The following is a 22,082-nucleotide window of genomic DNA, read 5'->3' on the forward strand; positions in this document are numbered from 1 at the left end:
TTGTCTATTAGTTATGATTTTTACAGTTTCTTGTAAATGTTTGGGTTTGTAACATGTAAAGTCTTTTTCGATTTCTATCGCTTAAGTTGAGGCAGCTTCTAGATTGGTCGCGTAGCTCATACGTACTTTTATTACCCAGTGTAACTCTCTTATTATATATTTAACTTTGTCCTGTTCTAGTTATTAACAGAATTCCTGACGTATTTGACCGTCACCGACAGTTGCTTCAATCAATTCTTAGGCAGTGCCTTTAACTCTATTAGAAAAGAAGATAATGTCTCTTTTTTTTGTTTTAACGCCACTAGCTTGACCATTATTTGATGCCATGTTTTTGCGGATCTAAAAATGATTGTAAAAAATAACACCATTTTTTCGATGGTGTCAAAAATTTTATTTTTAGTAGAGGGTAATGATTCTTCCAAAAGTCGCATTTTAATTAATTTTGCTAGATCGAGTTCGTTTATTCTAGTAATTACATAGCATGCTTCTCTGCAGCCGTCTAAAAAAGTTGAGAGTGTGATGTTTGACTCATTATAAATAGGCATCATTTCGATTGCGTCTTTTATAGAAAGATTGCGAATAGGTGCCAGAGTTGAATTATTTATGTTATACAAGCTATTTATAGTTTGGAAAGGAATACTTGATGAGAAATTTTTTAAAAAACTGGAGTAATTATTGTGAGTAATATTGTTGGAGTTCTGATTTTTAGATGCTTCGATAATTATGGTAAGTTTGCCGGTGCTTGAATTGTTAGTAATTTTGTTTTCAGTAGATTTGACTGAATTATTACCCAGTTGAAATTATGATTCATAATTTGTTTTACTGTGATGCTCTCATGTATGGATTAAGTGGGGTATTGAGGTCTCGTTTTGAAAGATCTTTGGTAATTTCCATGTCATTCGTAAAAGTTTACTAATTTCTAGGTTGAAATCAGCGATGGCTTTTTTTGCTGAATGGCAGTTATTATTTTCAAGGGATTTATAATTTTAGTAAGTTAATCTTTTAAGATATCAATCATTAATCCGTCTTGACAGACGCTTGTGACAATTTCCATGTCCATTATTCCAGGTAAGGATGCCACTAACTTCTTCATTTTGAGAGCGTTAGCGAGATTTATACTGTTGGGTGAGTCTTTTTCTATCCTTTGTAAATAAGTTAAACAATCTGATAAAGTTGCTTGTCTTTTTGCAGTAAAAGTAGGTACAATTCTGCTAATGTGAGTCAGTAGAATTTTGAGTGCATCAGCGTTGCGGTTGTCCATTGCAAATATGTAAAAGGTAATGGTTTTTTTAGGACGAGCTCCCAATTGTTATGTCCTGTCTCTTCAGTATAAATTTAGCGTGCGAGAACTTGAATGTAGCGTGCAGCGCGTGGACAGCAAATGCGTTTGCGTTTAGCAATGTTTGTAATGAAATTAAAGTAGTAAAATTAATTTACCAGTACTTTTACGAGTAATGTATGATTAGCAGTTCACAGCTCTCCGAGGTTGGCCAGTGAAGTAAATTTCTTATTAAGCCGATTGTATATTATAAGAACAGAAAAGTTTAATTGAATTATCAGCAAAACTTGCCTAATTGAATTACAAATATTATAAGGATAATTTAGACAATCAGAAGTTTAATAATATAACTCGCTGTATTTAATGCCGGCTACTTGTTTGTTGGTCGACGGATTCTCCAGGAAAGAGGATGAGCTAGCAGAGCGTAGTTCCATTTAAAACCTGAATTGGATCGATAATCGGGGGTAGGACTGGTGAAGAGTCAAGGCGTGGAGGTAAATTTGATTAACACATTCTTGGAAATAAGGTGCAGCTGCAGGCGTAAGCCAGCTGTTGTATTTGGCGGGGGTGGAGTTATGTAGCAGGAATGGCTGGTGAGCACGCCATCGACTAAGCGTGCGTTGGTATCGATTTATGAGTGCTGTAGCTAGATGACGAATACCTTATGGTAATTGTTTCCAGCAGTGGGTAGACGTCACTAGACGTGACACTACCTACGCTGATTCTATTATATCCAAGAAGTTTTATCTTTATATTAAGTTGTATTTATTTAGTTCAATAGATATGTAATTTACATGTTTACATGTTATAAGTTACAATAAATGTAATAACCGCAAGTGTATTGAAAAAATAGTAAAAAAAAAATTATAGTTCGCAAATCAAGAATAGTTACACATAGTTTATCACCCTGGATACTATTTACAGGGCACAGCATCTGTCTAAAGCACACCCAAACTGTTATTAACTTTAAAGAAAATATATTTTTCAATAAGTTATCAAACTTACTGTGCGGATCTTTTTATAATTTAAAGTGACTTTACCCAATAAGCTGGCGAGGTGTGGGCTTTCCTTCAAAAAGTTTTATAAATAACAAAACTACTAAATGATTATTTTTATGAAAACATACTGGGTTCACACCATAATTTAATTCATTTAAGCAACAAAATATATGTAACAAATTTTATTTAACATTTATTCAGTTTAAAAATATACTTACTAACTAAAGTCTGGTCAAAATTAAGAATTAAAAAAAAAAATTGATTTTTTTATTTGAAACAATCGCTGTCAACGTAAAACACCTAGCAGTGCATAAATGTATTAATATAATCTTTCATATCACTAAAATATTTAGTGTACTCATTTCTTCTCCTACGATGATTTACAAAAAATGTCTTAAAGGAAAGGTTACAGCTTGAGTGAGAATACAAAAAAAAAATTATTTTATTTTTATCAAGAAACTTTATGTATTCGTACTTAAAAATTGATGATAAATCGGCATTCTCATTTCTTATATTGAGTTAGCATTCATTATTATAACAAAATAGTTTTTCTACATGTTTATTCATACTTGAGATCCCTTGTCGGTTATAGTGATAAAATTTTTGAAAAACAGGCCTACACGAATACAACCAAAAACCGTGGTTTTAAAATATACATTAATACAGGAATAAATTTGCTAGGATATTTAAGTATCTTCTGATTATTATATTTAAAGTATTGAGTATATTTTTGATCATAGTCATAAAGGAGGGCACAGAGCATTATGTTAAATAACGAAAACAGATACGGGCAGGAGAAAAGACGATACAGAAATTTTTAAAGAAATATCAGAGTATGTGGATGGCTGCTATTTAATCCCCATGGAAGCAGCATAGCGATTGCAAATGTTTCCTCTGTGTGGACGTAGTTATTCTGTATTTAACTTACCAGTACATATTGAAAGTAAACAAAAAACTGTTTTCCAAGAAAATCATATGTTCAAAGCTATAGAAAACTCTGAAATAAAATTAATAGCTCGGTTAAAACTTGCGTTAAAAGAAAAATATTTATAGATATAACCATTGCTTTAGGTTTAGTTGAACATCACTATAAAATATATCAAATATAAAATAAGCTTATAAAAAAAAAATATATAGCTATAAAAAAAATGCTGCCATATTAACTGAAGAAATTTTTTTATGGTTTTTAATATCTCAAGATGTTTGTTATGTGACTACTTGAAAATCATAAGAAATTTTTTATTGAAGATTTAAAAAATGATGAATTAAATAATGTTTTGTTACATTTAAATAAGACCTTCAAATTTTAAGAAAAATAATGTAAAGAATATGAATTACCAGAACCAAATGTAACAGTCAAATAGTGATTAAAAAAAAAAATTTTAATGAAATTTTTATGAATGATACAAAATTGTGTTTTATTGGTGGTTCAAGAGGTTCTAGAAAAATTTTTTTATATAAAACACTAATATCAAAAAAGTTATATCTATAGCTTGGACAGGAATTACTTCAATTGTATAATCTAAATAAAGGACAAGTCATCGAACATTTTAGTTACGATTGGATTTACATTATATTGAAAGTTCTTGTTCAGAATACAAAACTGATTAAAAAAAATCACAAGACGTAAATAAAATTATTTGAGACGAAGCTTCAATGATTTCTAAGGAAACTTTTGGAATAGTGGGTAAAATTTAAAAAATTTATGTGATAATCAAATTCTATTCGGTGCAAAATTATTTATTTCAGAAGGTGACCTTAGAAAAATACTGCGAGTAATAAAGCATGAGTTTAAAAGTTCTATAATTAGTAAAACTATTAAGTATTTATTTACATTGAAACACTTTAAAATTATAAAATTAAAAATAGTATGCAGAATACAGATTAAAAATTTTTATTATTGCTAATGGACATTGGAAATGTATCCATAAAGTCTTTTGAAATTCCACAGAGATGAAAAACTGATGACGTTTGTAGACAAATTTATGAAAATGGCTGCCTAAGCAAAGTAATTCTAACTAACATAATGAATCACCACCACATGTTTAAAATTTGAAAGTAGACCCTATTGTTATGTTGATAAGAAACTAAATTACATTCTATGGATTATGCAATGGCACTATCCTACGTATAACAAAATTATTTAAATATAATTTAGAAGCAGAAATAATAATTGGTAAAGAATCAGGTAATAAAGTTTTTATTCTAAGAATCATGTTAAATACCGCTAATAATTTATCTTTACCGTTAATTATATCAAGAAAACAGCTTCCATTAGTTCTAGCTTCTTCCATGACAACCAATTAATTGCAATGTCAAAGTTTTAAGAAATAAGGATTTTACTACAAAAAAACTTTGTTTTGTAATGGTCAGCTATATGTATTGGCATCAAGATGTAAAATTTCTGAAAATATATTTATACAGCATAATTTGGAGAATCAAGCAAACATTGAAAACATTGTATCGCAAAAAGTTTTTGATCATTCACAATTTTATTATTTATTTGTCAAAGTTTATTCCTTATGATTTTTATTTTTTCTGTAAAGAAGTTAGAGATTAGTATTACGGTCAATAAAGAGCTATATAATAAATTCATAATACTATGTGTTCTATATTAAAGGATTTTAAAATAATATAATTCGGTATACCATCAAGACTTTACACCTTGTCGACAACTTTTGCTTAAAAAGTTTTAATTTATTATGAAATCTATTGTTATTTAGACGGAAACTGACGACAAAAAACAACACAAATTAAAGTTCTTGTAAAGTTGAGGTGACCTGTCGCCAAATATAAAAATAACAGATATCTAAAAAAATTATAATTTTTACATGAAGATTATCTTTATAATTTATTGTATGTTTTTGTGAGAAAATGTGAGGAAGGGCTGTGGGGTGCGAAATTATCGTATATGTACCCTTCTTTAACATATATTTCGATTTAAATCAGATTATTATAAAATTTTTTAAAAATATTTTAAACTCCTCTGCGGGTAGTAGGGAATGTACGAGGCACTGAATTTACGAATTTTCGTACGTTAAATTTATAGACAAATAAAAAGAATTTTTCCTAGTATTTTTTGGTGTTGACGGGGTGGCTGTGGGGGGGGGGTGGTACGACCATGGAGGTATAGGGAGGGTGTGTGGACAGCCCTTTTTAAAGAACTTTCAAATATATAAAATAAATAGAAGAAAAATTAAGGATTTGTAGAATCTTTATTTTAACACCTAATGCTGATTTGTCAAAAAAAGTGATGTACACCTGATACATCGTTTAGACTTATGATTACTTTATAATTGATAAAAAATTCGGAGAATAGAATGAAATTAATAAAAAAGCATGTTTTCCGTGTCCTCTCTACATTAAAGGAAGGCTTTTTAGGTACTCGTCACGTCACGGAGGTCTTGACGAATAGAAAGTGTTTTTTAACCTAAGGGACACAATTAAGATTCTTATATTTCATTCGATTTTATTTTTTTTAATAAAAATGGCATCAAAAACTCCGGAAAAAAAATTAAAATGATGATCGGGGGTGTAGCCACCGAAAATGGTTAATTAAAAATTCATAAAAAATGCTAATTAGTGGTTCTACTAACGTATTTAAGTATAACAATAAATGTTTCTTTTTTTGCTTCTTTTCATACGTGTCACGGTTTTTTTTTTTTTTTTAAACTCTTCATTTTAACCGTTAATTAAAATTAGAATATATGTGAACAGTATGTTTATATTATATTAAAGTTTCTTTGTTGCTTAAGATAGCTATAATAATAAATGCGAGTAATTGAATTCATTGACATTTCCCATCTAATACGATATTGCCAAGGCAAATTGACTTTTTCAGTTAAAACAACCGTTTGTAGAAAATTGTCATATGTAGCAATTTAAAAAAAGTGCCACCTCAAATACTCGCATTTTAAACCTACCCATTGTTGTGTAGTTCATTCTTTTAAAAAATACGAACTTTGGTGTTCGATAAAAGTCGTAAGATTCGTGCGCGCAATTTGACAAAAGAATGTATAAAGAACAGACGATCGGAATATATGAAAAAATCTCCGATTTTTTGCGCATGCAACTACACTTCTCACGAAACTCTCTCCCTGATCGCACGTCACTTTAACCCTCGTTTTTAACCCTAAAAAGAAAATTGAGATCGACTTCAAGCTTGCGTCAATCGTGACCAAACATCGTCTCCCAGCAAGGCATTAACGATATTTCGTGGCAACGAAAAAAGCGGTCCTGCCTGGTCAGCAGACTCAAAAAAGCCGAGCTCCTTGCTCATTATCTTGTCCACGTTAAATGAATCGAAGCGACAGATTTATTGCAACCGTTGTTCCTGACAAGGTACAATTATTATTTTTAAACACCACAAACTTACATAAATATTAATGTACTTGAGTATATTTTGTTATTTTCACCCATGATTTACTAATGTACAACCCTTTGGCATAATAAATCAGGTTTTCTGCCAAAAGGCTTTTTCCTGCAATAAGCTTCTTTTATTTTATACTATCTTATTTTAAATACTCAAAAATCATCCCCTAATTAAATTTAGAGAGTGACTCTTGATCCCTGGGGTCTTACTCTCTACATGGCATTTCATTTTTAATTTGAAAACAGCTGTGCATTCTTCGTTACACCCATTGGTAAACTAGAGTAAACTCTAATATTCTTGCATACCATATGAGTAAGGCGTTGGACTGAAAAATCGCCGAAAAAGTATAAAATGTAGCGATTGAGAAGAAGAGTCACCGAGACCTCGATGGCGGAATTGGTGACGCACTTTCCCGGTAAGAAAAGAGTTCCAGGTTCAAGTCCTGGTTGAGGTGGCACTTTTTTTTAAATTGCTACGTATGACAATTTTCTACAAATGTTAGTTTAAACTGAAAAAGTCGAGTTGCCTTTGTAATAACGTATTGGATTGGAAATGTCGATAAATTCAATTACTCGCATTTAATACTTACCCATCGATAAATTGGAGTAAATTTTAATATTCTTACATAGCTATAACAATAACAAGAAAAATGTTATACACCTTACTAGTTTTTAAATGTAGTGAAAGGTGATCAGAGGAATAGTTTTACGTACTTATGGATTTGTCTCTAAATGAGTAATTTTCCTTACACACTTTGTGTTAAATTAAAATTAAACTACTGTAGGTATACATTTGTTGTTGGAAAAAAACATTATTTAATTGATAATGCTATGACTCAATGCACATTAACTGTTCGTTTCCTTCTGTTTTAGCACTCATCATTCATTTCTCGTTAATAGCATGCTTTTTCTGGCTTAACGTAATTTGCATCGAGACATACACGCTGGTGCACAGATACACTAGAGGCAACAATATCATTGTTTCTAATTGTAACAAGAAGAGGGAATTCTTCTACTATTCATTATGGGCCTGGGGTTCTACAGCTTTTTTTGTTGTTGTGACTCTGTACATGAAGTCAAACCCGATTGTACCTGCTATCTATGTTAAGCAATATTTTGGATATAAAAGCTGCTGGTCTCACTGTGAGTACTTTTATTTTATCAAGTGGCAAGAACAGCTCCTATATACCACTAAATTATGTTTTTTTTTCAAACTATATACTATGATATCCAAGAATTTAAGATTGCTTAACTGCAATTTTTTAAACATAGAACTTTACGCCTTTTGTAATCCTTAATAAGATAATTTGTATTCATGAAAACTTAACTGATTATTTGCAAATGAAGTTGAAAGCTTTATAGTTACTAATCTCTATGTAACACCTTAGTACCATTGGCTAACTGCTGCAAAAGTACTAAAAATATAATAATTTTTCTTATTTTAAAAATGTAATGGAATTTTTTTTATTTTAAAAAGTAATAGCATGGCTAAAAAATACATAGGGGTATGGACCACTAATTTAGCATTATATATTACAAGTTTCTATCTTCAGCGTTATAATATCATACTATCTGCTTGGACCCAATAAGTCTGATAAGACTCTCACATAACTTTTATAAAAGGTTCACTATTGCTAAAGCTGTATGGAATTAATAATTATAATTTTGATTCCAGTTCTTAGGCACTATACAAAAACATAATTAAATTTTGACCAAACTCTTTAGAACTGTGGAACAAGTAAACCAGTAAATTTTTTTTAATTCTGTCGTTATATAAAAGTATGTTGTAGTATTCACTTAAATAAATTTAATATTTTCATCTTTAGTTCTAAGGAATAACTGTTTTGGAGCTTGAAGCAAATAACCCTTACTGTATTCACCCATGTTGAAGCCAAAAACCAAGCTGTCTAGTTGGGACAGGTATAAGGAAGAGAAAACACAAATACGGTAAAAAATACAAGATTAAAATGGAAAATAAGGAATAAAAGGTGGGTTTTAGATGAAAAAAACTATTTATATATCATGTGACATAAAGTGAAGCACTAGACAACCGTATATTAGCTCCGTATGTTAGAGGCATGCACCCCTGAAATTTAGCTAAGTCAACCACTTTTTTATATTTACTTATAAGTCTGTAAGCCAAAGCTACAACTTCAGATTGTAGAGCAAGCAAATAATATACACATCCATGCAAGTAAACCTAAGTAAAGCCAAAAGTTGTGTTAAACGTTTAGCCCACATAACAAAAACTTTAAGGTGTACTTTTTTCGAGGAAAAAATAGTTTGATCGATTCATAAGTATTTTCTGATACTTAACACGATTTTTGTATGTCTATTCTCAAGCAGTGAGTTTCACTTTATATATTACTAACTACTGAAAAAAACATATTTTTTTGCAAAAAAAAAAAAAAAAATTATATGGTCTCTTCAGCGCGTTTTTTGTAATAATCCTCATACATTTGTTGCTTTTCATTTAGTTGTCTAAAAAAAAAACTTATCAAAATTGACAAAGTCTCTTCGTTAACTTGCCAATCAGAATAATTCATAAATTACAAACTGATATGTTTCGAAAAAATTATATGAAAAACATACTATGCCAAAAATAAGAGTGTAACAAAAGATACTTCAGAAAATAAAAAAATATTATCAAAAAGGTTAAAATAAACTCAATACTATAGTAAAAATTTCTGAAAGTTAAAAGAAACGAAGTTTAAAAATTGCTAAAATTTGATGTCTAAAGTAATAAACTGCCAATTTCTGCCTTCATTTCTCACTAATAGCAAGTAACCGGATCATGCACAATGTGCAACTTTAACGAAGAGAGAAAAAATGAAAAAAATTTTTAGAAAATTTATTTTTAAATCATAACATACTAGTCCAAATTTCGATTTCAAACTTTAATATTAAATTAAAGGGTGAAATCTACCCATAAAAATGTTTAAACATTTTTTTCTCAATCTAGGCATAAATATCCACAAAATACTTACTGCCAACGTATTGTTTTTTTTATTTTTTTAAACTATCAGAAAAACATAATGAAATTATGTTTATTTTTGGTGTAAAGAGCAAAATCCTAATTTTATGACCATCAGTGGAGAATGGGTCAAAAAATCTGAGAAAATTAGAATATTGTTTATTAAATGAGCAATATGAACAGTGCTAGGTGAAAAATGTCAATTAATAAGCGTTTGCCATGACGGGGAATGTCCCACGTACACAAGTGCGCATAGGTATCCGCTTTTAAGATTCGAGAAATCTGTGCTTTTGTTATGTACATTACTCACGTTAATTAAACTAAAACAAAAATGTTTTAATTATCCTAATGTTAGGAAGTACGTAACTATAAAACAGAATACACTGCGTAAAAACATTTTATTTAACGTAAACTGCTATTAGAAAATTCATTACTGCTTTAAAAGAAAAAAATTTGTTTTACAATTGTAACAGCAAAGTTATAAACATGGTATGAAAAAATAATACCTATCTAATTAAACAGTAATGTCTATTTTAATAGAATTTTAAAGCTCTGCAAAAAAACCATTGCTGCAAAAATTAACGTTCGAACCATTGTTAAAAAATTGAACGCTATTACACAGCGATTAACTATAATTAAAAAATTATGTAATATAATACTTTGTCTCTTTGTGCTTTATTGTTCACGTAATCCTTAATCAGAATTTTAAAATCCATTGTGTACTAGATTATCAATTTTATAATTAAACTTAAAGTATAGTAAAATTATAAAATTCGTTATACAATATCCATAAAGTAATATTTGAATTAAATAAAAATAAGTTAAGTTATTTCTTGTTAAAGTAAGGACGATAAAGATGATTAAAGGATTAAAGTTAGCACAAAAAAATACCTATACAATTATGAATTGGAACATTTATTCAGTGCCACGTATCTTCCAAGTTCGATGGGTCTCATTAAGCAAACTAAAAATAACGCATACGTACATAATATATTACTGAATATAAAAAATTTGAGATGCAATCAAAATCAATATAATACCTCACAGAGTCACTTTGTATACATAAATATACTAATGGGGTTTCGCTGTCCTGCGCACTTCGCGCACCAAGCCCCTATCAATAAATTGTCATTTTAAGTTTTAAACTTTCTTGGAAATTTTTTTTTTTAGTATATTATAATTTTATTAACTATTATTGTATTATTTTGATCGTGTCAACTATAAATTATTCATAACACCTTCATTCCAACAGTATTTCTCACTTTTTTTTCCAATTTTATTTCATTGTAAGAAATTTGATCACTATATGTTCTCTTAATTCTTATGAAAATATTTTTCAATGTTTGCATGCTTGTGTATGGTTTACCTTGAAATTAATTTTTTGTGCTGATTATGCTTCTAAATGTTATCAAGTAACTATTACTTTGTAAATAAATTTCGTAAAAAGGCATTCTTTAAAAATAATTACATAATAGTAGTTTTGTGTACTTAATTTTTTATGTACATTAACGACGTATCTTTTTAATGCATCACCTCATCAAAATTTACTTCCACATTCTGCACAAATCTTTGAATTTATAGGATTGTATTAAAATATGTTATGGCACATATGCGTTTGTTTCTTAATTATTTTTGGACAAAAATCACTTTTAAGTAATTTATCGATAATATGCTTTTCTGTATAACGTTCATAATGTTTGTTTACTTTGATTACTACGGCACATACCTCACACTCAAGTAAATTTATGTACTACTCACAGATTAACGTAATATTCAATGTGCAAATAAATTTTCTAAGCCTTTCACTGGTGTAACATCGTTTAAGGAAAGAAAAGAAAAAAATCGTTAAATGGTAACCTACGGTTCATTAAAAAAAAAAGTATTTGGATGTTTATTATTGTGAAACGAAAAATAAAGAAGACATATTTCAACATGGATGTTATATTTAACATTTCGTTGATTATTTTTGGTACTATTCTTTATTTTCTTATAAAAATTTTCCTTATTTTCACAAGATTTTATTATTTTATAAGTTATCCATCTTTTTCTAAGGACGCTAGTCGTTTTTTCCATTTGTATTTAATTTTTCTTTTTTTTCCTACACTATACTGTATCATGTAAATAAATTAATTTACAGTTGTATTCGGTTCATGTACTGATTTCATATCCTTTCAATTCAAGTTATTAGCTATTATCTTATGTTTATCATAATTAAAATGTCACTAGTACACATTTAATTCCAACAGAAGCAGCGCATAGATTGCAATATTTTCCATTCTGTAGTAGAAGTTAAAAGATGGCACACGTACCAGTACGTCTTGAAAATGAGTAAAACTTAATATTCAAAGAAAGTAAAACTGAAAATACAGTGATTAAATGGCAAACATCCTTAACAGCTTGGCTTAAAGTTAATAAAATCAATGATCTTGCAAATTCTCTTAAGTACATAAGCATTCCTGAAAATCTTATTTTTAACAATAATAATGAAATTTGGGTACATGGAGAAAACAATCACTCAAATTTTTATGGAGAAAGCAATATTAAAGTTAGAATGGTGTGACAACAACTGGAATTTTCATCACACTGCAAGGATGACTTTTTTTAGCAAAGTTTATTTTAATACTTCCATAATTTCTATAGGACAGTAACGATAATTCTTCCCCTCACTTGGCAGTAAAGAGGGGGATCATGTTAAGCACGGCAGTTTTTAGGTTGTAAATCTACAACAGTAGCAGACGCTTGTTTTGCCTTCACCTCCATCCCACGTGATACCCTTTTTACTGCTAAGTAAGGGGTAACCTAATAACCGTCACTCTACACTTAAAATTATAGTAGCATTAGAGTACATTTTGCAGACAAAAGAGTTACCCTTACAGTGCGGCAAAAATTATAGTGATTCTCACACTGTCCCAACCTTATCGTTATTTTTATGGTAAAAATTCACGTGATTGTTTTCCCTGTGTACAAAGTAAGAATGTAAAAAAAATACAGCTGTAAGAAAATTTAACATAGTATCTTCTAAAAATCATAAGGTTTTTTTTAAAGTTATGATTAAATCAAAAGCATGTAGCATTATTATTATTCAAAAATACGAAAACAAATAAGAATATTGAATAATAATTGTTGAAAGATACCAAAATTGCTATGGATTTAAGTGATGGTGATGCTCTTACTAATGTAATTTTTGAAGAAGATAGCACAGTTAAGCGTCCTTTTCAATTACAACACTTTTTGCGTGATTTTTATCTTTAGAAAATGTTTAAGGCATATATGGAAAAAAATTCGAAAAAAAAACTAATTTTACAGAAGATTTTATTAATGATAGAAAAACATTGCTCTTCTTAAAAGAAATCAAATCCTTGGATCAAAGGATGAATCGAGATTAATGTTAACCTTACCAATTCCAAACGAAATTGATTAAAACCTAAATTATAACACGCAAGAAATAGCATTTTTTTGAAAACATGTTTGACTCAACGTATTTTAAGTTAAATGATAATCAAAAAATTTTCTGAAACTACATTGAGCAAACTAATAGAACTCTTTTTATTCATGCTCTTAAAGATTTCATTAAACCTTTTTTGTACAAAATATTAAATTACTACTTGATTCCTCAAGGTAAAGAAATTTTTTTTAATGGCTTGGACCGACATCGCATCGGTATTGCTTCTCAAACAAATGACCAGTCACAGAGGTTTTCGTTTACTTTTGGACTTAAAAAATGTGAAGAATTTTTTTGTAGCGATGGAATCTAAAAAAAAAAAATCATAAGAAGTTTATTCTATTTTTAGGGATAAAGCCTCTATCATTCCAAAATAATCTTAGAAATAGTAAACAGGACCTGACGTGATCCATGTAATACAAACATACATTTTGAAAACGTGATCGATGTGATACAAACATACATTTTGAAAGCATGATTTATGTAATAGAAACATACATTTTGGAAATAAATTTTTTATGAGGAGATTTTTGTCAAATTTCTTTTGTTATGAAAACAATAATAAAAGTACGGTAATTGTTGAGAGTATAAAGTTATCATTTTTATAAATTCTTTTCATATTTTAAAGTTAACAATAAACATTCGTTGGATAAACACAAGTTTTCCTTAATTGTTATTAGAGATTAGAAAAAGAGATTAAAGAATACGAACGTATAAGACTCATAGACATTGAAAAACTAACAATATATGTTTGAGAATACTTAATCAGCGTAATGTGTGTTTTCTGAATAATGTCATCCTGACTTACCATGATGAGAACACTTATTTCCAAAATAAAAAAATTTTAAATAAACTGAATGGGAAGATGTCAAAAATTAATTTATATAGTACACTGTCCTTGTGGAAGTTATCTGAGAGGGCCATAATAGTTCAGTGGGGTAACTGTGGGAGGCTGTGAGGGGGTGTGGGTGGTCTCAATGGAAAACTGAATCTACTGCAATAAGGGAGCCTTCCCTTATATTGTTAGAAGCTGCGGGGAGAATTGTGGAAAACTTTATTAAAATTACTATACATAGTTAGAAATAAGCCAGCTGCACATAATGTGTAGCCATTGGCAGTAAAATTTCTTATAACAGTATACAATGATAGAACTATAACATAATTAAAGGACTTAGTACACATGAAAACAATGTTTATAGAATGTTTGTACATTGAAGTATGCTTTTGGAAGATAGTACATAAAAGTAAATTGAACATTATAAATACAACTGATCACTAGGGATTACAATTATTAAAACTTGAATAAAATAGAAGTACGTATATGACTAAGAAATCGAAAGTCTCCACGATTTTAAATACTATTCTTATTTATATTATTATGAGCCACTGCTAAAAAAACCTGTTTTTATAGATACCCTCTTTATCAAGAATCTCGACTCTTTTCCGCTTATGCTTATAGTTATTCATATATTTAGTTACTACAGGATCGAAATTAGACTTATGCATGTGTTTGTTGACTTTCTCTTTAGCTTCTCTTTTTGTTTCACTTACTTATTTGCAACGACAGTTTTCACACCGAAACTGATAAAAATTTTATGTATTTTAAAGAGTAGGAGTGGAATTTTTACCTTACTTAAAAAGTTCATTCAAATTATTCTGAAGTTTAGTTGTGGCTTTTGAGTTATATTGTTGTAAGAATTATACAATTGTAAAACTATATTTTGAGTGACAAAAGGAGTTACAATGTTATACCTATAATAAGATTTATAAAAACTTGTGAATAATATTTGTTAATGATATTACATGATTAAAATTGAAGTTAAGGAAATGACCAGAGGCCAAGAGCGTAGAAAATCATTGGATAATATTATTATTATTATTTGTGTCCATAGTTACAGTTACGTCTTAAATATTGCTATGATGTTAGGAGACAGTTTATGAGTAAATTTTGGATGCTAATTATAGTCATCAAAACAATGTTAAGCGAAATTGATATAATTAGATTTTAAGCACAGAATAGTGTCATCAACTTAGAAGAAAATATCAGGGAGGGTTAATGTTTTAATTTTGTTTTAAGTAACCTAAGCTGTCAGTCTCGAGATCTTTCATAATGACATCAGTAAAAATAGGTTAAATGGGCAAACCCGTTAAAGTAACAAATGTCTGCTGATAACGTCAGTTGTTTAATAAAAAACATGTTTTATTGAATAAAAATGTATTTATGGAGATGATTAAACTTCATTCATCTCTTGTTCGTGGAAGGGACGTTTCCGTCACGAGTTAAGGTGGCTCCAGCGCCTAGTGCCGTATCAAAATGGGGAGACTAAAATTAATCATTATTTTCTTTGAAATATGGTATAAAATTATCGTAGAGACTGTTGTTAGCCATATTCTACATTTTATCTGTTACTTTAGTGAGTTAATATAAAATAACAAAAAAGTTTTATGGTGCCCTAATTGATGAACTGTTACGGTACGCTCCTAAGTTCAAGAGTAGTTATACCTATATATATGTACTCTGCAGAATGCAGACAGCTGAGAGCTGACTTGCACTCGCAACTGTATACTTAGTCTCCGATTATTTAAAGATTTTGTTCGATAACAAGACACTTTTCTCATGTCATCGAAAACTGCGTAATAATATATACAAGATAGTATGTTTTTTACACCTTACGGGTTATTTATATAAGTGCAGCAGTAGGTTGTACATCGCGTAAGCTTGAATTTCCTATCTAACCCGTCTTAAAACTACGATTTTGTAAGCATGATTTCTTACAATTTTCATCGTCAACCTTAATTTTTTTTTATACGAATAGAAAGATGGGAATTCAAAGAATATAATTCAATTTTATAAATCTCGGTTGGGTTATTTATAATTTTAACGTTGAGGACACTGGAGCCACCTTAAGCCCAGCCAATGTCGAAAGTAGATTTTGCAAAAGGATAAATAGAATGTGGAAGAGCTTAAACTAAATGTGGCATATATATTTATAATCAAATTTCTTAAACGTGCTACACTATAACCTTTTCAATGTACATCGATATTTCATCTACTCAACGTAAAAAAATTCATGTATACATATTTATTGTAAACTTCCTTTTTTTGATAGTGGGATTTAGAAGAATAGAGATAAATAGGGTCATCTTTAGACAGGACCTCCGTATTTACCCTTCAAATCATTTCGTAACCAAGAGGAGTAAGGACACAGAATTTTACACTAAAGATATTCAATCCAAAATTAATAATGTCCTAATATTTATCCAAATTTTAGAAGGAACCTTATTTGAGAAAACAAAAATCGATTTTATCAATACAATCATTTTCAAACATATAAAAAAAATGGTCTGTGGTGTTTTCTAACAAATTCAAAGAAAAAGCCTATAATTAGGTCTTGCTTACAATACGAAAAAATGTAATCGAGAAAAGCTGTTTTAAACCTTAGTAGTGTAATGTACTTATAAAAAAGACAAAGGTGTGCGGTCTAGCTAGTATTTGAAATAAAAGTAATAAACTATGGTGCACTTTGCCTACGCACCGACAACCAGACAAATCTAACAATTAGGCACTTATAACGCGAAATTTCCGATGATGGAAACTCTGTTATTAATCAAACAATGTAAAAAAATGTAGAATAGACTACTATAAGTTTTATTCGTACCATATTTCAAAGTAAACAACTTAAAGTCACGCTATGCAAGGTGCAAAATTCAATACACAGATGTACTACGGTATAAATGAAATATAACTTATCAAGTAAGTTTAAAATGCAATAAAAGAAAAAAGAAACGTGTTACATTAAGTTAAAGTGCACTATTATATTAAATCAAAATGAACAAAGCAAAAATACAGGTCATAATTTAATCCATAGGTCACACAAGTATCACAGGTCTAAAAAGAGAAAAGACATGACAATCATAAACGTATTAAGCGATATGGATACACAGATCCCCAGACAGCTAGCAGCTTGAGGTTAGATCACTACGAAGTTATCTATTATTATTAACTCAGACCTTACATCTTATCACGTAATATATAAGAAGTGTAAGCTTGGTCACGCCTAAAGAGAGATAAAAATAGCGCAGGGCACAAAACATTGAAAAACAGAAGCTTGCCAGGCAGCCAACAGAAAAGTGTAGGTACCCAAAAAAAAAATGACAGACTCCAAACCCACAGAGAAAAAGGAGCTTAACTACAACTTGGTTGATATATAAGGAATTTGCTGCTTCTTTCTAAGTGCAAGCGAAATGCAACACTTTCTCTGACACTGTGCCAAGTCCACTCACGTGATGCATAAGGCCTCACCTGGATGATTATATCAGAGTCCCCCCAGGTATCAAGCTCTCACTCTTAACTTTATTTCTTTCCTCGAGCTCGTACTCTCTTCCACTTGCGTTCTTTGTACCACCAATCTACTGTCTTAGGTGCACGTAATAGATATTATTCAGACTCATGCACCTCATCTCTTGTCTCGCTCATACTTCAAAGTTATATGTGTGTACGCACAAGCAAGTGGCCAATCTGCTTGGAATATACCCAGTGATGTGAGCTGGTCAATCGACTGGACAACTGACCAATCAATTCACGGTCATAACTGTGAATTGACAAAAAAATAGTTGACACTCAATCACAACTTTTGGTAGACCTGTCAAAATTTTTAATGATCATCAAACCTATGTCTATGTAGAGAGTAAAGAACATTAGTATTTTTTTTTGTTTTGGTAAAAGATTTTGCTTTTGTATTTTTGAATTAAGTGGTAGCTTAAGTTTATGTTAGCCTAGCTTTTGGCTACCAAAGTCTTACAGATACGTTCGCCACCATCTGTTGAGAAAAAGAAAAATCTACTGGTTACTACATTTCAAAAAAAAATTAGTTAAGGTTATTTTACATATTTCATCAGTCTCTTTGGCTCTTATGCTTTTACTCTTTCACGCTTTCGTTTCGAGCCTGGTTTAACAACTGGCAAGATGTTTGCATCCTTTGTGTTTACGCTCATGTGATTTTTAGCTATAGTTATACATAAATTAAGGTGAGCTTGTTTTAATCTTACATTGAACTGAAACGAAGTTGTACTAATTAAAAATCTCAGGAAACTTGGTTATTTAAAAATCATAACCTACATTCTGAAAGAATGTAATGTAATCAAATAGAATTGAACGTTTCCAGATCATATGGATTTTAAAGGTTCTTGAAAAAAATTTTACTCCTTTGCATCGTGAGCCAAACCAAAAAATTTAATCCTACTCGTGCAGTTACTGAAAATACATTACAGTGAACGTATCACGTGAATAGAGTATCACCCCGCCGAAAATGGCAAGGAATGCCCACTGGATTTCAGGTAAGATTTTTAACAAATACGAGGCATCAAAGTCAACCTGAATGGAAACGTTTCTTTAATTTCTCAATCAGATCGCTCCTTAAGCAAAGGGAGCGGTACTTGATTACTTATTTACATTATTATATGCACGTATTGATACATATGTGTGTGCATGTATGTTGAATATATTTTTTTTCTCAAATCTTTTATTTTTAGATGAGCCACAGACTCACAGAGCCAAAATATTAGCTAATTCAACGCCATCGGAGATTTTAAGTGATATTTCTTCACCTAAAGCAAGTTTCAGTCAACTCAAAACTGTACACAGTTCTTCGTCAGGTATCTGGGAATATTTTAATTTTATGTTACCCGATGAAACGAAGGCATATTGTGAATTACCTGCTAAGGCAAGATACCCGTCTGGCGTCACACTTCAACTGACGGAAAATATATATATTGTCAAAAACTATTTGTAAAGCTAAGGCCTTCATTTTACCTTCCATCGCGATACCAACTATCTTATTCTCTACGAGATTTTCACTGTTATAAAGTCAATCGAAATAAAAAACATCTTTGGCATTGTCACAAACAACAAGCAAAAAGTGCAAGCAGCGTGGTCTCTACTAAAACAAAAGTACAAAAATAAATCAATTTTTTGTATGGCACACATTTTACATCTTTTAGTTAAAGATTCACTTGAATAGCAAAATGCTTAAAAAAAATATTCAATAGGCTGTATCGAAAGTAAAAGAGAAAGAAAAATCCTATGTTTCATGCATACTAATTTTGGAATTTCACACAAAAAACAAAACAAACCCAAAAAGTGGTGAATCTTCTCAAATTTCTCTAAAACTTTTTGTAAAAACGCGGTAAGGGCCGTCTTTACAAAGTTTGGAAAGTCTAGATTTTGATAAACGAAATTTTAAAACAACTGTTTATAGACACGAGAGCAGTTTTAAGACCTATAATAAAATTGTTAATTTTAGATGAATCATTTAGGACTGCATTAGGCAAATTAAACTTTTGTCAAACCAGTAACTATTTATATCATGAAAATGCAATTAGATAAGTCAAAATTAAGTTAAGTTGGCAAATCTTCCTATGAACTTATAGTTCACTTTAAAAAACAAAGCACTAAAGTGCCATTGCCATTTTGAAGTGAACAAGAAGTAACTCATGTGACTGCAAAGTTAAAAAAGTATTTAACTAAAGATTTTAAGTAAAGATTCTTGTAACTTCCACAGTTTTAAATGACATGCTATTATCTAACATACTGTTAATTTTAATTTGTTACGACATTTTTTAACTGTAGATTCAAATAAGAAATGGTTAGTGTTGAGAAGAATTATGTTGACTGATGCTTTTTAAAAAATAATAGAATAAAATAAAATGAATACCTAGACGATTAAAGATTGAAAAATAAATATTTAAAAAATGTCTGTAGGACAGCAAAGAAATTTGGGATTTTCTATTATTAGTTTCATCGTTGTATAATGTAACAAACTTAAAAAAAAAATTGTATATGTCATAGAGGCGTTCTGTATACTAATCCCCAAAAATAGATGATGAACATTAATGTACACCTATGTATACGTAAAAAAAACTTTATTTTCTTTAACTTTAATACCTTAGCGCTTATTTAAGGCTTAGTGCGTTAGACCACTATGCCAAGGAGACAAAAACAAAGCCCGCTCAGTTTTTCTTATATGTAATTGCATTGATTGTTAATAAATAATAAGTTACTTGTAATTGGAACTGACACTTAGAACTATGAACATTAACTATCACTTTTCTTACAACACGTAAGATTTTTAAATGGTGTATCATAAGAAAGATAAAAGTGCAAACAATAAAATGTATTCCTCTCATTGAAGAAACTAAGTTATGTTTTTCTAATTATTGGTATCTACCACCATAATCATGAAGTGTCTAAAAAAACGATATTTCTGAAAAAAAAAACACAAAAAAACCACTTTTAGTAAAAGCAAAAACAATGGAAACACTAAGGTTTGAACTCATTGTTAGAGCAAATTCAGATGATGGTAATACAAACATTATATGCATAAATTCTCTTAGAATTTCTTCAGGTAAAAGATATATAAAACCAACAGATCTGAAAAATGTGAATCTACATTTAGAACTAACTAAAACTGTTACTTTTAAAAAAGTAAAAAATTCAAATAGAATGAGAGGGCAAAAAGGAAATGCTTGGCTGATATTGAACAAAACGTTAAAAGCAATATATATATATATATATATATATATATATATATATATATATTGGTGGAGATGAAAATATTTAATTTGTTGGTGGTTGTTAAAAAAAAAAATTTCTAAGCCAGCCCCCGCTACTAGTGAAATCTCCAAAGAAGATTTAAAACAAACTTTAAAAAGTTTTTAATTATGTACCCTAGAACATATGCGAATCGAAAAAATGACTTAAGCTAGCAGAAAAATTTGTTTTGGAAAAATTCTCGGGCAAAAATAGCAGTGTTATTTAGTTATTCTATATTATCAGTCGTAACTTGATGAAGATCCATATCAGATTAAATAAAAAAGTAGACTTATTATGTACTGTCGATCTTCACTTTATTCGTTAAAAACGTGTTACAGCTGTTTCGGTATCACAGTACCTTCGTCAGACAAATGTACATCAAGACTTAATAATATTATACAGCGTGCTATCAAGAACATACACGCTGTGCCGTGGTCGACAATCAGATAACAGGGGCTGTATACAAACCTACATTCATAAATTCATACGTACACACACAAATGCATACATTTTGTATGTAGTCAATAATACTGGTCATTTCAAAGCTAAATTAAGTAGAGGCGAATTATTCAAATTTAACATATCATTCAATAAGATATGAGAGCGTTTTAATTTAATAATTTCTAGTAGTTCTAATGCATCTAATTTTAATCCTTTGTTACATGTGTGTAAAATTTTAAAATTGTTATTGTAAATATGATTACATTTAAGAATGTGATTGGCATAACTAGAAGTATCTAGTTGTTTCTCGTAGGCATTTTCGTGTTCCTTGAGTCTAAACTTGAAAGCTCTACCTGTCTGTCCTCTATATTTCTTATCACAAGAACCACAACTAAGTTCGTAAATGCCTGATTTGTTTTCTTTTTCGATCTGATCTTTATTATTTTTGATAATAGTTTGTAAAGTTTTATTTGATTTGAAAGCTATGTTTATATTGTACTTCTTTAAGTGCTGTTTAATTTTTTCTGACAAATTGCCTACGTAAGTAATTACATGATACGGTGCAATTTCTCTTGCGGACTGAGGGAAAACTTTGCTTATAGCTTTCTTATACTGTATATTTTTAATTAACTTATCGATAATGTTGGAATCATAGCCATTATTGTGAGCTATTTGTTTAATTATTTGTAATTCTTTGGTATAGTTTTCGGAGTTTAAGGGTATGTAAAGGAGTCTGTGAGTATAACTATTGAATGCAGACATTTTATGCGAGTACGGATGAATACAATTTTTATGTATTGTGGAATCTGTGTGGGTAGGTTTATGGAAAATACTATAATCTAGTTGATCGTAAATTCTATGTATTGTTAAATCCAAAAAATTAATTCTATTGTTGTTTTCTTGTTCCATAGTGAATTCAATATTTTTATGTAATGTATTAATATGTTTGAAAAAAAAATTTAGTTGCCTTTTTGTACCAGTCCAAC

General features: G+C 29.7%; 1 protein-coding gene across 1 annotated transcript in view; it reads left to right on the forward strand.

Annotated features, from left to right (window-relative positions):
* Window positions 1-22,082, forward strand: part of LOC106641746 (G protein-coupled receptor Mth2) — a 486,490-nt gene that overhangs the window by 373,772 nt on the left and 90,636 nt on the right. The window contains exon 4 of the mRNA XM_089597612.1: window positions 7,522-7,791. Coding sequence (XP_089453738.1) covers window positions 7,522-7,791 — 270 coding nt within the window. The remainder of the gene's footprint in view (window positions 1-7,521; window positions 7,792-22,082) is intronic.

Source organism: Copidosoma floridanum, unplaced genomic scaffold (assembly GCF_036245765.1).
Source record: "Copidosoma floridanum isolate Cflo_tuat_1 unplaced genomic scaffold, Cflo_Japanese_pri ptg000034l, whole genome shotgun sequence".
Lineage (NCBI taxonomy): Eukaryota > Metazoa > Arthropoda > Insecta > Hymenoptera > Encyrtidae > Copidosoma > Copidosoma floridanum.